The sequence below is a fragment of the Anomalospiza imberbis genome, chromosome 3, assembly GCF_031753505.1.
Source record: "Anomalospiza imberbis isolate Cuckoo-Finch-1a 21T00152 chromosome 3, ASM3175350v1, whole genome shotgun sequence".
In the NCBI taxonomy this organism is placed as follows: Eukaryota; Metazoa; Chordata; class Aves; order Passeriformes; family Viduidae; genus Anomalospiza; species Anomalospiza imberbis.
In genome coordinates this window covers 110082428-110100369 of record NC_089683.1, presented here as the reverse complement: position 1 = coordinate 110100369, position 17942 = coordinate 110082428, and the positions used below count along the sequence as shown (strand labels likewise).

The 17942-nt window shown below is 43.8% G+C and overlaps 1 protein-coding gene across 1 annotated transcript in view; it reads left to right on the top strand.

Moving 5' to 3' along the window:
* Nucleotides 1-17942, top strand: part of SLC1A4 (solute carrier family 1 member 4) — a 33945-nt gene that overhangs the window by 2216 nt on the left and 13787 nt on the right. The window contains exons 2-5 of the mRNA XM_068186375.1: nucleotides 7596-7638; nucleotides 8748-8810; nucleotides 13783-13949; nucleotides 16643-16876. Of these exons, the coding sequence (XP_068042476.1) occupies nucleotides 7596-7638; nucleotides 8748-8810; nucleotides 13783-13949; nucleotides 16643-16876 (507 nt within the window). The remainder of the gene's footprint in view (nucleotides 1-7595; nucleotides 7639-8747; nucleotides 8811-13782; nucleotides 13950-16642; nucleotides 16877-17942) is intronic.

Below are 17942 nucleotides of genomic sequence, written 5' to 3'. Positions count from 1 at the left end.
TGGCTGCCCCAGTGCATCCTGGCGTGGCTGCTGTACCTGGTGTTACATCCTTGTGTCACCTGGCAGCATGGAGTAGGATGGAGTTGAGGAACTGGCCAGGGATGTTCCAGTGAGCTTCAGGCTGTGGGTAATATCTAAAGTTCAGAGCAGACAGCTGTTTCTTGGTCTGTAAATGCAGGTGTAAAGTTCCTCTTCAAAGGGGTTATGATGGTGATGGGATTGAGTCCTTAATTCCAGAGTAGGGCTCATAATGGTGAGACTTGGGTAAAGCATGGTGGGTTGCAGAGGAATTTCTGTCTAGGAGATGAGGGGACAGGAACTTTCCCCCAGTGCATGTATGGGGGCTGTGAATACATCTTTTCCTTGGAACCCCAGGGAAGGGCAGTTGCAGGCACACTGTTGGGCTGTCAAGTTGTTACAGCAGTGACAGTGAAATCCAGTCCAGAAAAGTTGTGTTTGGACATAGCCATCACTAAAATTTTCAGTCTTAGCAGAAATCCCTGACACACACAGATCGTCTGGGGGATGGAGAGAGTATGTGATTTTCAGGAAATAAGATCTCTCTCTCTGCTTTGTAATATTATTCTTTTAACTGTTCTTGAAAATGTGGGTGTTTCGGTTTGAGCACAGAACTTGGTCCCTGCTGTGATGAAATTTAGTAGAGTAAATTCATCTTGAGATAACAAAGCCTTGATTCTATAGGGCCTGGAGGGTCAAAATGATTGCTTTTTGTATGGGTCTTGCAGCATCCTCTTCTTTGCTGCTTTTATCTCGTTTAGCCATGAAACTTTCTATTAAATGCAAGAAAACTGTTTTCAGTTGTGGCACAAGACTGACTGTGTACTTCAAGGCTTCCCTGCTGCATGGTTTCAGAGGAGAGGTAAAAATGAGTTGCACATGGGTAAACTGAGTCCCCCATCAGCACTGAAAACCAATGTAAAACATGACCCATTGAAGAAACAGTAAAAGAGGAAACCACAGCTCTGTGTCACTATTTGGTTCTGCAAATCACTTCTGCCTTTGGGAAGTCTTTTAGGTAATGATTCAAGATGTTGCTTTTCATTGTTGGCATGATGTCTGGAGGCCAGCTTAGTTCTTGGTTTTCCTTTTCAAAGTCTAAAGCTTCCCCACAAACGTGCATCTAGGCTTGGAGAAACAGCCTCTGGAAAAAAAGATTTATCTTTGGCTTTGGTATCAAATGAATGATGACTCACTGGTGAACCCAAAGGCTGTCTCTGTTTTGTTTTGTCCATTGACCATAACCTCCAGGTCTGATTTGTCTGGCTGGAGGTGCTGGAGCACCCTCCTGGTTTCCCTTCTGACAAGTGCTAGAGGCAAGCAAGCCTTGAGCACATCTAGTCAGGGCTTAGCCACACTGTCCTCTGCCTCTGCCCCAGGACGTGGGGTGGGGACAGCAGAGCTGTCATAAGGTGCTTTTGTGCCCAAAAGCAAGGATGCTGATGGCTCATCTCATCTCAGGTGTATCATGTGGGCAGCTCTTTGGAGCTTCCTAAAGACAAGCATGGCCAAAGGCAGTGATCATGGGAGGGGATCCAGCAAGAGTTCACAGCTGCTTCCACAAGGCTGATTGCTTTAAAAAAGGCATCCAGAAAGTGGGGTGTTCCCCGAACTCAAGGCAGACTTAGAATTCCTTAAGTCTGTCAGCAGAAGATGAGGGGAGTGGAGGGAAATGTTAGAATTTCTGGGGTTTTCCCTTACTCATGTATTTGGTGGAGAAGATAAAGCAACAGAGAATAAAGAGAGCTTGTGAGCTTGATAGTGAAGTGGTTGGCAGCTGGAGGAAGGGGCTGGCTGGGACATGGTGCGCTCTGGGGCTCAGCCCCCACTTGAGAAGGTGACACTGTAGAGAGCCAGCTTGGCTGTGCTTGTGCCCTGCATGTAACCAAGGAGAAGGAGTCCCAAGGATGGGACTCCAACCACCTGCTCACAGAGCCCACCTGCAGCTTGTTGGAAAGCAGTTGAAACAGCAGGATCAAGTGTTTTGCAAGAATCTATTGATCTGTTAACGCTTTTGATGGGCAATTGTCATGACTGAATGTTTCAATAAGGTCAGAGTTTTGTTCTAGCTCTGATTTGTATTTGCTGATTCAACAAAATTGAACAGTTTCACAGGATCCTATTGATCCTGTCAAAATTTCCATCAGGGTGATTGTAGCATTTCTTTTTTCGGTGAGGTCAATGTTTTGCTGTCATTTTACACAAAGGACTTAAGTGGAGAATCTCACTCATCAAAAAAGGAACATTTCAGCAGAGTATTTTACATTTTTTTTTAGTGGAAAAAAGGATCTGAGACACAGACTTTCTTTGCCCAATTTTGAGATGAAAACATGTTTTTCAACTGTGAAATTGGCTTTGGGGAAACAAATTCTGTTTTTAATCCAACCCTAGTTGTAATAGTCTGGGAAGGGAAGGCGGTAATCCCTTTTTTTAATAGGAAGAGTGCACAGAGGTCCACATGTCTGCCCCAAGCAGTAAGGTCAGTGTTTCCCAGTTTACCAGGCAAGTCTGCAAAAACCATTTAAATTTTATTGCTTCTCAGTGCCCTTTCTGTCTCTCTGCCAGATTGTTACCAGCTGAGCTGCCAAAGGGAGCACCCACAGCAAGCTCATGCCTTTGCTCCAAGTGTCTTCAGAGCCAAAGGGAAGGCAGACATGAGCACAGGGAGAAGCATCAGTTGTGTTTTGCAGGCTGGGCTGCAGAGCAGGTGGCCAGAGTGGGCCACTCAGGCAGCGACCCTCTCCTGGGCACCAGTTGCTCTTGTAGCACTTGTTCTTATAGCCTTGGTCTTCCCAGTGAGTCACCCAAAAACAGCAGCCGTGAAGGCCATCTCCGAAATCCCAATGTGGAAAGACAGTAAAATGTGACTGTTGGAGGAGGAGGGGGAGGTGCCACCTTTTGAGTTCATAAATAGAATAAAAAGGGTCCAGGCAATGACTGCATTTACACCAGGAGACAGGCTGACCTCTGGCTTTGAAGCTGATGTTCTTAAAGTCTGATTTGTGTCACTTTCTGAGTCTGGAATGAGTTCTGTAGGAAGAACTCAATGTTTTCATTCATGTGCCTGCACTCTCTGGCAGGGTTTTTTTTAGTAAGCCTCTGAACATTTCTGCTCCTTTCATTTGTTGCCTTTTACAACTGACTCCTCCCAGTTATGTTTTATTTTGCAAGCATAAAAAATACAGACTAGGCCATTAAGATAAAGAAATGTCAAATATCTGCTATAAGAAAACACATTTTCAAGTTTCTCTCTGTTAAAAACAAATGCACACACTCACAAATATGAGTATATGCAGGGCATGTGTTGTGCATCCACATATCAAAAAGCAGATGAGGAAAATTGTTGTGTGATGTTGAATGAAAATCTTGGGACAGAAAAAAGCCAGAGGTACTGGAGGAATTTGAACTGGGCTCTAGCATTTTGCCACAGATGGCAATAAAGTTGCTGCGAGTGAACTTGTACCACTGAAAAAACCCCTGAAAACTGGAGATAACCATATTTTTTGTAGTTTTCCTCAAAAAAGTATGTTTTTCAACAGCAAGGTTTTTGGCCTCAGAAGTGGAACCTTTTTGTAAGAAGCAATGCGAGAGGAATGCATAGTATTTTAGGGTTTCATTCCATTTGCCTGGATTTCCCTTCATGCTTTTGCTGCCAGAGCAAAGTTGTTTGCAGAGCTCTAGCAAACGAATCATTTAGAAACAATTGTTAATAATAATCCCTTACACATACAATGGAGGAGTTCCTGTGTAATCCTCATCCTGCTGGTGGAAAGATACAGGCCTGTAAAGAAGAGAGCAATTTGACCGTAATATCAAAATGGAGAAGGAGGAGAGTTAGAGCCCCCCTTTTCTCCCTTTGCCAGCTCCAGGTTCCCTTAGTTGTCTGGGATTCCCAAGAGTGGATGTTGCAGCTAAACTAAGATTTTCGTTACAGCAGGAATACAGTGGGATCTTCCTGGGGAGTAATGGTCCATTTTTGACTGGTAGGAGCAGCTTTTCACGGGAAGAAAGGAGCATTTATCCAGCTGTGCATAGGGAGATGGTGTGATGAGCACAGTATTCAAGCAGGAAATACTCACACACTTAACACCTGCCCTTGGTGCTGCTACTTTCTTGTTCCTCTTTCAGGAGAATCTGAGAAGGGTGATTTCTCACCCTGTGTGTAGCGCAGTTACACGGAGGTTTCCTGCCTCAGCCCAGCTGTTGCTTCAGGCCCAGGACACAGCTGTCCCCCTTGGCAGCTGTCGGATGGATTTCTGATACGGCTTTTTTTGGGGCTGTCTGCGCAACTCGCAGCAGGCAGAGAGAGGCTTTCCTGCCTCGTGCTTGGTGAGTAAAGCCTCTCTGTGCCACCTACTTCACTTTTATGGCACAAAGGAGTTGGGGTCTGTGCATGTGTGGAGCGAGGTGCCGGCAGCAGGGGAGCACGTGGGGTACAGGCAGCACACCTGTCCCCTGCCATGGTGTGTTATTGGCCTGTTTGTGCCACGTGCAGCAAGTTTTGTCTCCCTGCATTTGGGGCCAAGGCTGTCTGGTCCCACACTGCTGTGCTGGGCTCCTTATCACCCAGAGCCAGGGTTTGGCCAGCGCCGTGCTCTTGTGATAATCCACATCTGCTTCGGAAAGACGACCGTGTTCTCTGGCACGGGGCATGGGGATGGGGCTGTCAGAGACAGTCAACAGTCCAGCCATACAACCAGGGTGATTTCCCTAAACTCCATGTTCACATTTGCTACAGGCTTTCAAAGCACAAAAACCTTCTAAACCTTTGGTCCTCACAGAAAAAACAACTGGCAGACACCCAAATTTCATTTGCATGCCCAATTACCCAGCTCATCAGCTTTCCCGTTTGTTGGTTCACCCTCACAGGAGGGATGTCCACACTTCCCCATGCAGCTCCTCTGCTGACAGGCACAGAGCTGTGTCTGTGTTTCTGTGACGGGTGAGCTTCACCGTAGCAGGCATGAGAAGCAAACCCTGCAGGCACAAGTCCATGATGGGCCCAGGCAGGTCACCAGCCAGCTTTTACCTCTCCTCAAAGCACGCAGCATCTTGCCCCGTTTTTCAGGCACTGTGGTGGTGTTCTTGCACAAATCCATCCAAAGGTAAGAACTTGTGATCTGACCCACCTGTAATTAAAGTTGAATTTAGTTCACATGCTGACTGATCTTAGGTGAGCAATATGTGTATTCCGTGCAGACCTCGTGCCTCTTAAGATAAGCCATTTGTTTGTAGATTGCTTTTTATGACCCGACACATTTTGTTCTTAAGCTTTGGGATTTGGAACAGAGGAAGAAAACATTATTTTATGTGGTTTTGGTATTTTGCAGTCAGGTGTACTTAGAAGTTGGATTGAACAGAACATATAACTCCTTATGAGCTGCTTAAGATCAAATTTTTTTACTTGGCAAATTGTCAAGTCCTGCAATGGGTGCTGGAGGAATAAAGTGTCTACTCTAGGTTATTTTTTAGCCCTGTTCACACTTGAAGTAAGAACCTGCCCCTTGCCTTGCTGTAACAGGGTTGCTGGCATCACTTAACTATGTGCTTTAAGTATATGTTTGGAGATAAGTTAATGTTTAGTTACTGAGGCCCATGCCTGACATACTGTGCAAATTATGGAGGGTTTGGTTTCCTGGCCACATTTAAACACTGGAGAACCATGTTGTTTAGGCTTTAGTATTGCTTCCTTTGGTTTTGTTTTCATCAGGATGGAAAAGCTGATTTAAAGAAAAAAAATATGATTTCTGGTTGGTTTTCAGTCTTTTTTCATCTCTTTGCTTCTTCAAAGTCCAGTCAGTTCTTTCTTTAAGAAAAATAATCATCCTGCTATGAAAAGCTGAAAAGAAATAGCCTTCTTTTCCCAACAGCATGAGCCCATTTGTATATGTGATATTTTACTCCTGATAAAAGCAAGTTTGCTTTTACTTTACTCAAAGTTTTCATCCACCAGAGAGTTCCAGCTGTGCAAGAACTGATGCACAGTTAGCTGTTCCATTGATCTTATTTCACCAGTTCTTGAGCGTCTTTGCTGCGTGAGAGCTTGCTCTCCTGCTTTCAGACAGCTGTATTGTCAGCTTTTGAGGAGAAAAAGTTGCTGTTTCTTTCATGCTTGGTGGAATGTAGACTCCTGGAGACAAATTATTCTTGCAGCAATCGTCCTAATACACTTGTAGGGCATCAGGGAGAGAGAGAGGCTGAAGTATTTCACAGCAGACTTTACAGCTGCTGTCAAGGCTGTGGGAAAACTCCCTGTGTGGCAGGAGAACAGAGCCACACAACCAAAGAGCCCAAAGTCCTTATCTGGGCCACATTTTAATCTCCCTCTTGCTTTCAAAGATTTGACTCTGCTGCTCCTTTTCTTGCTCTGGTTTGGATTTGCATGTTCCATGCCATTTGTGCGATGACCACAGCCTGGTTTAATGTTTGCCTGGGTAACTGTGGCAAAAATGGGGGGAAGTTAGCAGGGCACAGCCTGGAGGGAGCTGCAGCTTTCTTGGAGCTGTGCAAAGAACAAGGGATGGAGAGCAGCTATCCAAATGTTTTTTTACCACAATTAACTGGCTCTGGGTAAGGTCTTCTGTTTCCTTACCATAAGAGTTCTTGTGCCTCTGTGATGCCTTCTACTGGCAGTATTTTCAGCTGATGCCCATCACGTTCCTGCCCTTGCCAGCTGTGGTCCTGCCATGACCCCAAAGATCAGATTCTATTCCTGTTTTCCTTTCTGACACACAAAATCAAGAGCTGTCATTTGGCTAGGGGAACACATGCTCTTTGCCTATAAGGGTAGAAAGGAATTAGAGCATTAAAACCAACTATAAGATACCACAAGAAGCTTGGAAGAATGCCCTGCTCGGTCCAGTTCATTATTTGAATTTCCTGTGTGCAGATACATACTGGATGGTCAGAAAGAGTGTACATCACTTTGCATGCCGTCCTCTCTGCACTAACCTGATGCTAGATTGGCGTTTCTGTGTGAAGGCCCTACTGGATTCAGATGTTCCATAGGAGCTGCCTGTACGTTCCATCTGTGTTGTCCAAGCCCTTGCAGAGAATTCTGTCTGCCCTATCATGCTGTTCTGCTCTGCCTTGCTGATCAGGGAAGCTGGCCTTGCTGTGCTGAAGGGTTAAGCCATTCTCATAAGTGGATTTTGCTGATTGGATTGTCCTTCATGTTGATGCTGTGAGTGAAGTGTGATCACATGAGCAATGTTAAAAACCTGCCTGACACTGGAGGCCATAAGCTGGTGCTGCAGGTGGTGTGGCTGGACCATTTTCTGTAGCCACTGGGCAATGGGTGTGTATAACCAGCATTGTGTGTGATTGCCTCTAGTGGCCCTGCCCAAAAGGTGAGGTGTGGCAGCAAGCATCTGTCATCTCTTTCGTGTGAGCCCAGGAAGATGGCATCCACACCTCTGGACACACAGCAAGCTCCATGCTGCCGGAGAATCTTCCGTGCTACAGACTTCACCCATGCCAATGTGCTTGCCTTTGAAAAAGGCATTCTGTTTCTGAGAGTAAGCTACATTGGTGCATTAATTTAAGACATATTTAATTTTCTTGTTTGACTTTTACAGAAACCTGTTTCCTGCAAATCTTGTTGCTGCGGCTTTCGAAACGGTAAGATCTGTGTGGGCTTTGGTCATGAGCTACAGTGCATAGGCTCTTTTATTGGAAGAGGACTAGAAAGGTGGTGTAGAAAATACCAGAGGTTAATTTACTTACAGAAGGTAGAGTTTTTAAAAGCACATGATATAGTCAGACATACAACTGCCATGGCAAATTATTTGAAAAATATTCCTCAAACAAAAGCATATTCAAAGGCCATCTTTTCTACCTTCACCAAAAACATTATTTAAACTTTGGGTGCCATGTTGGGCAGCCGTGGCAATCCTGTGCCAGGCTGCTTACCGTTTTGCAGGAGAATCCTAGCTGAGAATCCTTTGGCTATGTAGTTTAGAGCTGGGCTCAGAACAGACAAGGCTGACGACCTTTAGGCTCCCATGTGTTTAAGCATTACCTGTTGCCCGATGGTTTTATTCAGTAGTTTCCATTGTATCCCTTGCTGGATTCATTACTCAGCCTGGTTTCTCTTCCAACAGAGACTGTGTGGTGGGATGATAACTGGCACCAGAACATAGTGTGGTTTAAACTGATGGATAGGAGCTGTAGGACTCCAAAAAGATTTTGATTTAGTTCTCAATGCTAATTTTCTATGTCAGGATAGAGAGTGTTGACAATATTGTCATGGGGTAGAGTAATTCTTTATGATACAGGAGCAAAATCATAGCTTTTGCCTTCATGGTGGGTTTGCTTTTGTATCAAAACCAAGGCTAAACTCTTGAAACCAAGTTCCATTTTGCATGAATATATAATACAGTACAAGTCAATATTCCATGAGTGAAACCAGAAGCAGTACAAAAATAACACTACGAAAAGGATATTTTGTGATGCCTCTAGTGTCAGGGTTGTGTGTGTTCAGGGATGAAATAAAGCAGTCGTCTTTTCCTCTGTGCTGCTGTTGTCACAGGGAATTGACAAGGACAGAAGCTTTTCCTTCCCTCCTTTTATATTTAAAGAAAACAAGCCCAAAGAAGTGCCCTGCTTTTGTGAGGTGTCTAGTTTGTTTATCAAAGTAAATTGTTGCCCTAGATTTTAGATATTTTGCTGACAATTTTTATGCCTGCCTCACCGTTTTTGTTTGGTTGTGGTTTTTTTCTTGCCTGCAGTATGCGACAGGCTATCAGATGCTGCCCAGGAACACAACCTCTGGAAATATCACATGGGAAAAGGTAAGGTCATTTCTTAGATTTTAAACAAATTGTTGTCAGTAATATTTGACTACTTCACAGCCTTTAATCCTTTCCAGCAGTCTTGCGAAAGAAACAAGTATTTTATTTGCCTGCAACTGAGACACACACAAGCTGAATGAGTACCTACAGCCACAACAGGAAGCTGTAGTTAAGAGGAGAGTTGAGCTCAACTGATGTGACCCTTGACACTTTATTTTTTTAGGCCATGCTTTCTTAGACCTGGTCTCACTTGATCTAAATTTTAGTCAGTCTACCTAATGTTTCCAAATAACTTTCTGTAGACTTGGAACTAAATAGCAATCAAGCTGGCTGAGTATGTCCCTTAAACCTTATTCTTCATTAAGAGTTTGGGGAGAATGAGGTTTTTTCCCTCTACCTAAGGTTCTTAAAAAAAAAAAAAGAGATTTGTTGGGTTGAGAATTTTTCCTCATTGCTGAAATTTTGTTTGAAGCAGTAACAAGTGGTCTGAAGGAGTAAAAATTACAGACAGAACATTGCAAATAGGCTACTGTTGCAATGGTGTCATAAAGGGAAATGGTGTGTAGGTGTAGACAAAGTAGAGAGTGGTATCCTCCATATGTAGCTGGTAGGACTTCCAAAGATGCTCTGTGTCCCACTAAGTGTCATTTCTCCTGCATACAGGGCTATCAAACATGTTTCTTACTGGCCAGAGACAACATGTTGCAGACCCAGCAATAATTACAGTTGTTTTACAAGCAGCATGTTGTGAAACAGACCCAGGGTCTCAGCCTGCAAGGTGTCACCTTCCTCCAAATAAAATATCTCATGTGCTGCCATGGGATTTTTGGGAGACCGGTGTGAGAGATCAGTTTCAAGGTGATTTTCTCTTCCTCAGGCTCATTCTGGCTGTCTGAGCTCAGTATCAGATGTTGGGTTACTGTGTTTTTAATATGATTTGAATTCCTCTAGGGCAAGAGACTTGTAATTTTGCATTTGTCGTGGAAGGGCTCAGCTGGGGTTTGCCCACCAGTCTGTAAAACCATCAAGGAAAAAGCAGTTTATGCTCACCCAAATGGACTCTGGAGCATTTGGCTTCATCACCTTCTTCTCCCCATGCATGGTGTGTGAGCAGGTGACACAGAACAGTGTTTGTGAACTCTGCTTCCAGCCCTGGGCTGAACTTTCACCAGCCCTGGAGACAGGGTGACAGGTGACTGGGATAACGCATGAAATGAGCAGGGGCAAAGCTGTGCCGAGCCTGGCATCACAGGAGGAGCAGCTCCACGGGGCAAGGAGGCAGCTCCCCCTGCCCGTGCCTGCTGGATGGCATTAGCCCGGATCCGAGGTCACCCCGTGTGACACAGAATCCCAAAAGAGCACTTTCTCTCTCCATGCCCTCGGGCAGGGCACGCCCCTGCAGCTCCGTGCTGCTGAAACACATTCGGTATGAACTTAGATTTGTGTGTTTGTTGCAGAGTGCTGAGTTATTTGACATTTAAGCAAGGATAACTGAAAGGGGAGTAAGTCTTTCATTTATCTTCAGTGTCGGAGTTGATATGGGCTCTGTAGCAGCCAGGCATGGATTAAGGCTAACCATATCCATTGAACAGAGTGCTGGCTGGCAAGTACTTTTTAAATGCTTGTTCAACGCCATCACTTTTCCTTAAGAGATAAGAATGCATCTTTTGGCCCTTTAAAATGCAACATTCTTTTTTTCATTTTCCCCCTCTCTTTTTCCTTCTTATCAGTCTCCTGTTTGATGTAACATCAGAAAAAATATTCTGAATATGCCACTGGTGTCTGTTTTTGCCAACAGTTGTGATGATGTAAAGGTTATTTCTGCTGTTACTTTTCCAAAAACTTTTTTAAGTTGTTGGAGCAAAACCAGACTGAGCTTCTTTAATTCCAGAAGACGCCCTACTGTCTCTAAGGAAGAACAGACCAAATAAAAAGAGAGCATCATCTCAGTTTTTGTTAGCCCAGTTTTAGTACTGGTCTGACCATAGTATTTATGGATAGATGAGGATTAAGTTTGGAAAGAAGAGTATGATTTTTGGATATCATAGTGACAGAAGTTTGTTTCCAGAGGAATAAGATCATATTCCTATCTACTTTTTTCTTTCATCAGCAGAATATTTGAGTGAAGAGGAGAAATATTTTCCTTCAACTTTCCATATGAATAGTGCAGAGCAAAAATTTCCATTGATTATATTTCGCCCTCCCCCTGCTGGCTATTAGGCTCTGTCTTCTCTCACTGATGAAGTGAATAGTGGGACATGTACTTGTTTGCTCAGCCATGTCCTTTTTTGTTGTTTCACATGCTCACCTCATGTTTACCCAGCTTTTATGGCTATATCCTCTCTGTCTCTTTGGCAGCAAGACTTCCTGGGGCACTGACTATCTCACTTTACCATCTGCAGCACAGAGAGCCTGGGGGGACTCAGTTCCTCTTTGGACAGGAGTAAAAATACACAAACCAGTGGTTGCTCTTCTTCCTCACATCACATGGCTGCATTTTCTTTTCAGCCACCTACTACTGGGACTGTTCAATGTCAGCAGTTGTTTCCTTGATAAGCATTTTGTTTCAAGAGCTAAAAAACAATGGGATCTTCAGAGAGATTCAAGTACCAGAAGAGCTCCATGAATCTTCCTAAGAGTATGCATAATTTCAGGCAAACAATAACGTGTCCCATAGTTTGTCCAGGAACAAAGTTCTCATTAAAGCTGTTTTTGTTTGGTGTCCACAATGCTGCTTGGTTTGGCTGCCCCTTTGGGGTGATGCACTCTTGTGTGAGAGTACAAAAAGGCTGTTCAGCATCTGCCAGTTTTAGAGGCTGGGATTGTGAGGATCTTCCGCTGAAGATTTTCTGCTGGGCTTCATTCCATGTGGTGTCACAACGAGGTGGAATTCCCTGAATGCTGCAGATCGTCCCCAGGATTTGCAGGGAGGAATTTCTTGCAATAAGTTACTGCTCTAGGCAAGTGGTGCATCTTCTCCCTACATCTGCAGGGTGGGGAGGTGATGGTGAGTGTTGTGTGTTGTAAAGAAATCAGTGAGAGAGAGACAAGGGGAGAGCAAGGCCTGAAAGTGGGGACAGGGTGGCAGTAAATAGAGGGAGAGAGCTCACAAGCTTTTGGCAGCCAGTCATCTTCTGGTCACCAAGAGGTCAGGAGGTCCCCAGATCACAAATTCCAGGCTTGAAGCGCTGGTGAGTGTGAGCACTTGGAGAACAGCAGCAGCAGTTACCACAGTGCTGGGAGCAAGGTGGACAGAGACCTCTCCAAAGGTGAAAGAAGACCATGTACTCTCATTCTGGAGAGTACAGAGTTTCTCTCCCAGCAACATCCAGGTCAGAATGCTGGGCTCTTAAAGCGTTGAAACACTGAATTTCTTGTTCCATAGCAAAGTTTTATACATTTTTTTTTTCAGAATGGGAACCAAAACAAAAGAGTATTCACTGTTTTTGGGACCTTTTCTTTTTTTTAAAGGGATGGTTTGGGCCTATTATAAAATTCTGTTCCAGCCAAACTTTTCATATTACCCCTGTATCAAATGAACCCAGTATAAAATAATATATATTACAAAAATAACATCCTGTGTACACAGATGATTAGTTTAATTAATAGGAGGGGGTCATTTGTTTTGTCTTAACTTTTCTAACCACAGAGGAGTTTAGAGCTTTCAGTCAGAAAAACCAGAATATAGCCAAAACTATCCAGACAGAAAAGTGTTAGTGTGTGTGACATGTTTCTTCAGACATCTCTGGAGATACACTGTACCTCATGCTTAATATCTGTCCATGTTTTCAGTTCTTTCAATCAGGAATCAAATAAATCGTGGCAGCTTAGCCCTGAACAAACAACTACCATAAAAATTGCAGATTCCATATCTAATTTTTTTACCTAGTGAATAAAAAAATGCCAGCACCTTCACTTTTTGTAAACAGCAGTTTAACCTTCCTGCTTTTGTGTATAATTTACATGTGATCCCTTTCCCTGAAGGACTTTGTTTCCACCTGCCATTGAGAGACAGTCCAGTTCAGCAGTGTACTTCCAGAAAAAAACATGCATCTTAAGCAGGCTGGTTTTATCAGATTTAGGAGATCAGTATCCTGAGTTCTTTAGTCAATACTCATTTCAAACTTTTAGCTCAGAATGTATTTTTCTTTCCTTGTGTTGAGCTAGTGTCCACTTAAACTAGCCAAAAGGCCAAAACTTGTACACAAACTTCATCTGATATAAAAGTTCTTCCAAATAAAACAATTTGACATGTTTGTACTGCCAAGTTGGAGAGAAAAAAAACACTTTGTCAAAACAATTATATTTTTATGTAGCCACAAGAGTACTCATTCAGTTCTATGATACTACATTGCCAAAGAGAACTCTGGCTGTCTTTGAGAAGCAAACCGTGAAAGACTAACAGAGCAGACCTGTGGGTAGACGAGTTTTTGTCAATAGGTGGATCCTGTTTTTATCCTCTTTTCCCAGGCAGTGACAGATTTCTGAGAAGGGGAACAGGTATCTCTCTTCTGTTCCCTATCTCCCACAGCTGACATGGACAGATGAAGGAGGAGGTTGCCACAGTTTGCTGCCTTTCTCTGCCTTTCTCCCCTCCTTCTGCTTCATAACATTGGTTGTTTTCTCATGGTTCTCACCTTGGTATCATCATTGCACTAAAGTCCTGAGTAAACTGGGGAGTTTTCTTGTTCAGGTCGCTGAGAACACAAGTATTATATTAAAGGGCACATGGGGAGGTAGTAGCAGGCCCTTTCCTTCTCAGTGAATCCATGCCAGCTCATAACTAGGGAGGTTTGTACCTGAACTGCATCCAGATCTCCTGGATTCCCTTCAACAAAATAGGCTCTACCTTTCCAAAATAGGTTCTGCTTGTGGATTTCAGATCAATCAGCCAGCAACAAAATGAGGTGACCCTTTTGTTAGGTTTTGTCCCATTCTCACATGTAACAAGCCACCTTTTTTGTCTCTGCAGGTCCCTATCGGTACTGAGATCAGAGGGATGAACATCCTGGGACTGGTGCTGTTTGCTCTGGTTTTAGGAGTGGCACTGAAAAAGCTTGGCCAGGAGGGGGAAGATCTGATTCGCTTCTTTAACTCATTCAATGAGGCAACAATGGTCTTGGTTACCTGGATTATGTGGTAAGTGTGTGACTGCAGGTACATCTGCACAGCAGTGTTATGCTCAGATCAGCAAACTCACATTTCATCTCTCTGTCCTGCTGTTTCCTGTGAGATCCTTCATCACAGCAAAAGTGAATCTTGTGATGTCACACAATGGGGTCTTTTCTCCTTGCTTGTGCCCTGTAATGAGACAGTCACTCATAGCTTAAGGTATCAGGCTGGAGAACTTCAAAGGGTTGCCTATAAATCCTCTCCAGGACTCCTTTTTGATTATTTAGTGGAAAGAAAACTCAGTATTTCCTAAGGCTGATTTTTTTTTCTCTTGCCTGTTAATGAGCAAATACATTATTTCACTTAATTCCTTGGAGTCTGGAAAAGTTTATGGGCTGACTGGTGCTCTGATCAATCCCACAAAGCTTTTGATGCCAAAAAAAGTCTGTAAGTTAGGAACTGGAGCACGCTAAGCTTTCTCATTAGGCAAGAAACCAGCGTTGGAGGAGGCAGGCACCTCTAGAGAGTGGTTCAGGCCACCTAAGCTGGGGTAGGAGCAGCCTCCTGGCTGGGTTTTCCATCAGGTGGGATGAACCTGGGCCTCAGAGCAGTATCGTGGCTGTCCTTGGTAGCTGTATGGAGTTGGGCTGCTCCTGTGAAACAGCAGTCCTAATACCTCACATAGAGAGTTAAAAATATTTATAAAGATAGCTAGCAAACAAACTAACAGTGGGACATTTCTCACTCCCTTTCCAAAGCTGGTTAAAAAGCTGTAAATGTACCTAATGTATTAAATGTGTATTTAAATGTATTTCTTTTTTCCTTCATTCTGCATTTTTCATTCCTACTGTTTTCCTCTCCCTAAGAAGAAGGGTTTTAACAAAACACCTGATTTTACACAGGCAGATCTCTGTGTTAGTTGCTATCATAAGGGATTGAAAAATTCAGTCTCCAAGCAGCTTAAGCTTTTTGCTCTTGAATGTAATTCCTTGGACACTGAATACTGATAAGAGGCATTTCATGTATTCAGCTTATTACAGTGCTAGCACTTCAAGCCAATCAGTTGGTATGTAATCCTTTATTTTGTGGATTATAGGGACCACTGCTGACCCTTAACAGGGAAGCCCTTACTTGTTCTCTTTCCTTAAGGCTCTTGTGTAGTCCTGATATTTATTCAAAATCTGTCAAGCTGCATGTGCTTCCCAAGGGATACTTTGGAATGGTGAAATACTAGTGGGAGCAAAGGCAGCTTGAGCTCGTGTCTGGTCCTGTTCAACAGCCACTCTCTTGTTTTAGCAGCACTTGGGTCTCAACTTTCAGTTTTTTCCTCTCCAGCCTCCCTCTTCAAGGGGAGGAATTCAGAGTTCAGAGCTTGTGCAGGACCAGGGCTCAGCTGGATCTGGCTAATCAGGGTCCTCAGAAAGACAGTTCAGAGGCAGAATTGCAGAGGCTAAGTGGGGAATGTTCCACAGGCTCCCCTAGAAATTTGGCCAAGGGATAGAGGATGCTCACATGGATCTGGGACACAGGGAGATGTTCTCTGCATGGAACAGAGGAGCTGCTGAACCACTGAGGGAGAGACAGGCCAGGAAGAAGTGCGTGATCTGAGTAGTCTTAAGGCTTGCCCACCTTTCCACACCTTTGCATGCTTAACCAAACCTTCTGAAGTTTGTCCTGATTCCACAAATCATCTTCTCTGATCGTGGACATTGGATTCTTTATTCCTGAGATGTACAGGCAAACCTTTTGTAGTCACACATTTTCCTGGGGGCAGGATTTCGGGGAGCTGGATGATCTTTTTGTATTTCTTAACCTTAGAAGAAAGGGATGAAGTGTGGACAGCATCAGCAGAGGTACTCAGACACCAACATCCCAGTAGAGCTAAGGAAGGAGCTGGCCCTGGGCCTGCAGTGATTCACAGTTTGTTTAGAGCTGCTGTACTGTTGGTGCAAGGGCAGTTCAGTCTTTTCAGGGCTACTGGGGCCAGAGGTGTGGCTGTGGCCTGCAGGTGGTCCTCCCCCTGGAGCAGCTCTGAGGGCTCTTGACAAAGGAAACTTCAAACAAATGCTGACGTGGCATGTTTCTAGATAAGAGGCATGGATGTGTGTGTGTGTGTGCCTGGCTGCTGGCTTGGGGGAGGCTCTGGAAGCCTGATCATTAAACTTAGTCCTTTTTAGGCAAATAGCAGAGTTAATTGCTGTCTTTGGCACATGCATCAGCAGCCTTTAGCTGAGCTCTCTGGTATGTGCACAGCTTTTTCTTAACCTCCACGGAGCTGGCACCCAGTGTGTCTGTGGTTTTAATGACCTGACTCTGTACTCCTGCTGGGAGTTTCTGCATGTCTGAGACCCAACTCTTTGACCCCTCTCTCTACTCAGGTGATGTGATGCTGCTCCCTTCCCCTTCCTCCCCTCCCCTCCCCACTGGTGTCTTGTCCTGGCAGCTCCTGGCAGCATTTCTGCTTCCCACTCACCTTCCCTTTGGCACTCTCCTTGCCCTGTCTCTGAGGGCATAAATGAACAGACTTTTTAAAAATTTGACTGCTTACCATCCACCAAACAAGAGTCTTAGAAAAGCCTTCCAAATTTGCCTGACCTGAGTGTGTGGTGAATAAGGTGCAGCAGATTGTTTAGGGGAATGTTATCTCCAGGACAGAAAATGCCATGTTTTCCAAGGCTTTTTGTTTGTACTTAATGACAGCCAATATTTCATTTACACAGGTATGTACCTATTGGCATTATGTTCCTTGTTGGGAGCAAGATTGTGGAAATGGAAGATATTGTGCTTCTGGTGACCAGTCTGGGAAAATACATCTTTGCCTCTATCCTGGGCCACGTCATCCACGGAGGAATCATTCTGCCACTTATTTATTTTGCAGCCACACGGCAAAATCCGTATCGTTTTCTCTTAGGACTTATCACACCACTTGCCACTGCCTTTGCCACTTGCTCCAGGTGGGTTTCTGTGCCACTTCTGGGACTGTAGCCTGGTTATGTTTGTCACCCTAAACTGGCTGTATCCAGTTTTAGTTTAAGGTGTGAATGTTGTTCCTGAGATTGCAGAAAGTCTTCTGAGCACAGAGAGTCCCACTGCTGTCATCAGCCTGCCACACAGCACATGCTGATTATCAGTTGTTGAAAAGAATTCCTCAAAATATTGGGGCTGTTGCATGATGCTGAGTTGGAAATATCTTGGAGAAAAAAAAATAAAATTGTCTTTAAATGATCCTGCCAGCTGTCCTTTCAGTTCTAAGTGAAGTGAGGGTCAGTAGTGAGTGACTTTGTCTTCAGAAGTTTATTTTTAAAGTTTAAAAGGACCTGGAACAAATTTAGACTAATCTTGTAGGAGAAAAGCAGACTTGCTTGCTAGTGTAAAGGCATTTAATATTTATTTCAAAGATCTGGCCTGATCAGCTTTTATTTGTCATAACCAAATGATTGAGTGAGTCATTTACACTTTTCTCAAGTACAAACACCTGATCAAATGACATATTATATAAAATCATTTCAGATCATCCCCAAAAGCATGTTGCATGTCTGTCAATGGAGGTGAAGTACTATTTACAAACTCCCTCCTTCTGCATAGTAAGAGAGGGTTTACGAATAAAACCATGTAATTTATAATGCAAGAAGTAAATCCAAGAGTGATGTTTTATTTTTAATTATTTTTCTGTTCATTTGAGAAGATATTATTATCATAGAATCATACAGTGGTTTGGGTTGGAAGGAACTTTAAAGATCATCTAGTTCCAACCTCCCCTGCTATATTTGCATCTGTTACTGTATGTTTGTAGTTTGAGACTTGCTCATTCTACAGCCATGTAGTGCTGCATACTGTGTTAAGTCATGAGTTCTTGCTTGTGGGAGATTAAGGTCCTTATCAGCTATTTCTGGATGAAAGCAGATTATTAAATACCTCTGCTCAAAACCCAACAAGGAGGGTCCCTCATTGCCATCATGCCAGAGAGGGACTGTAAAATGGCATTGTTGCCTTGACAGTCCTGTCTGCAGCATGCTAAAA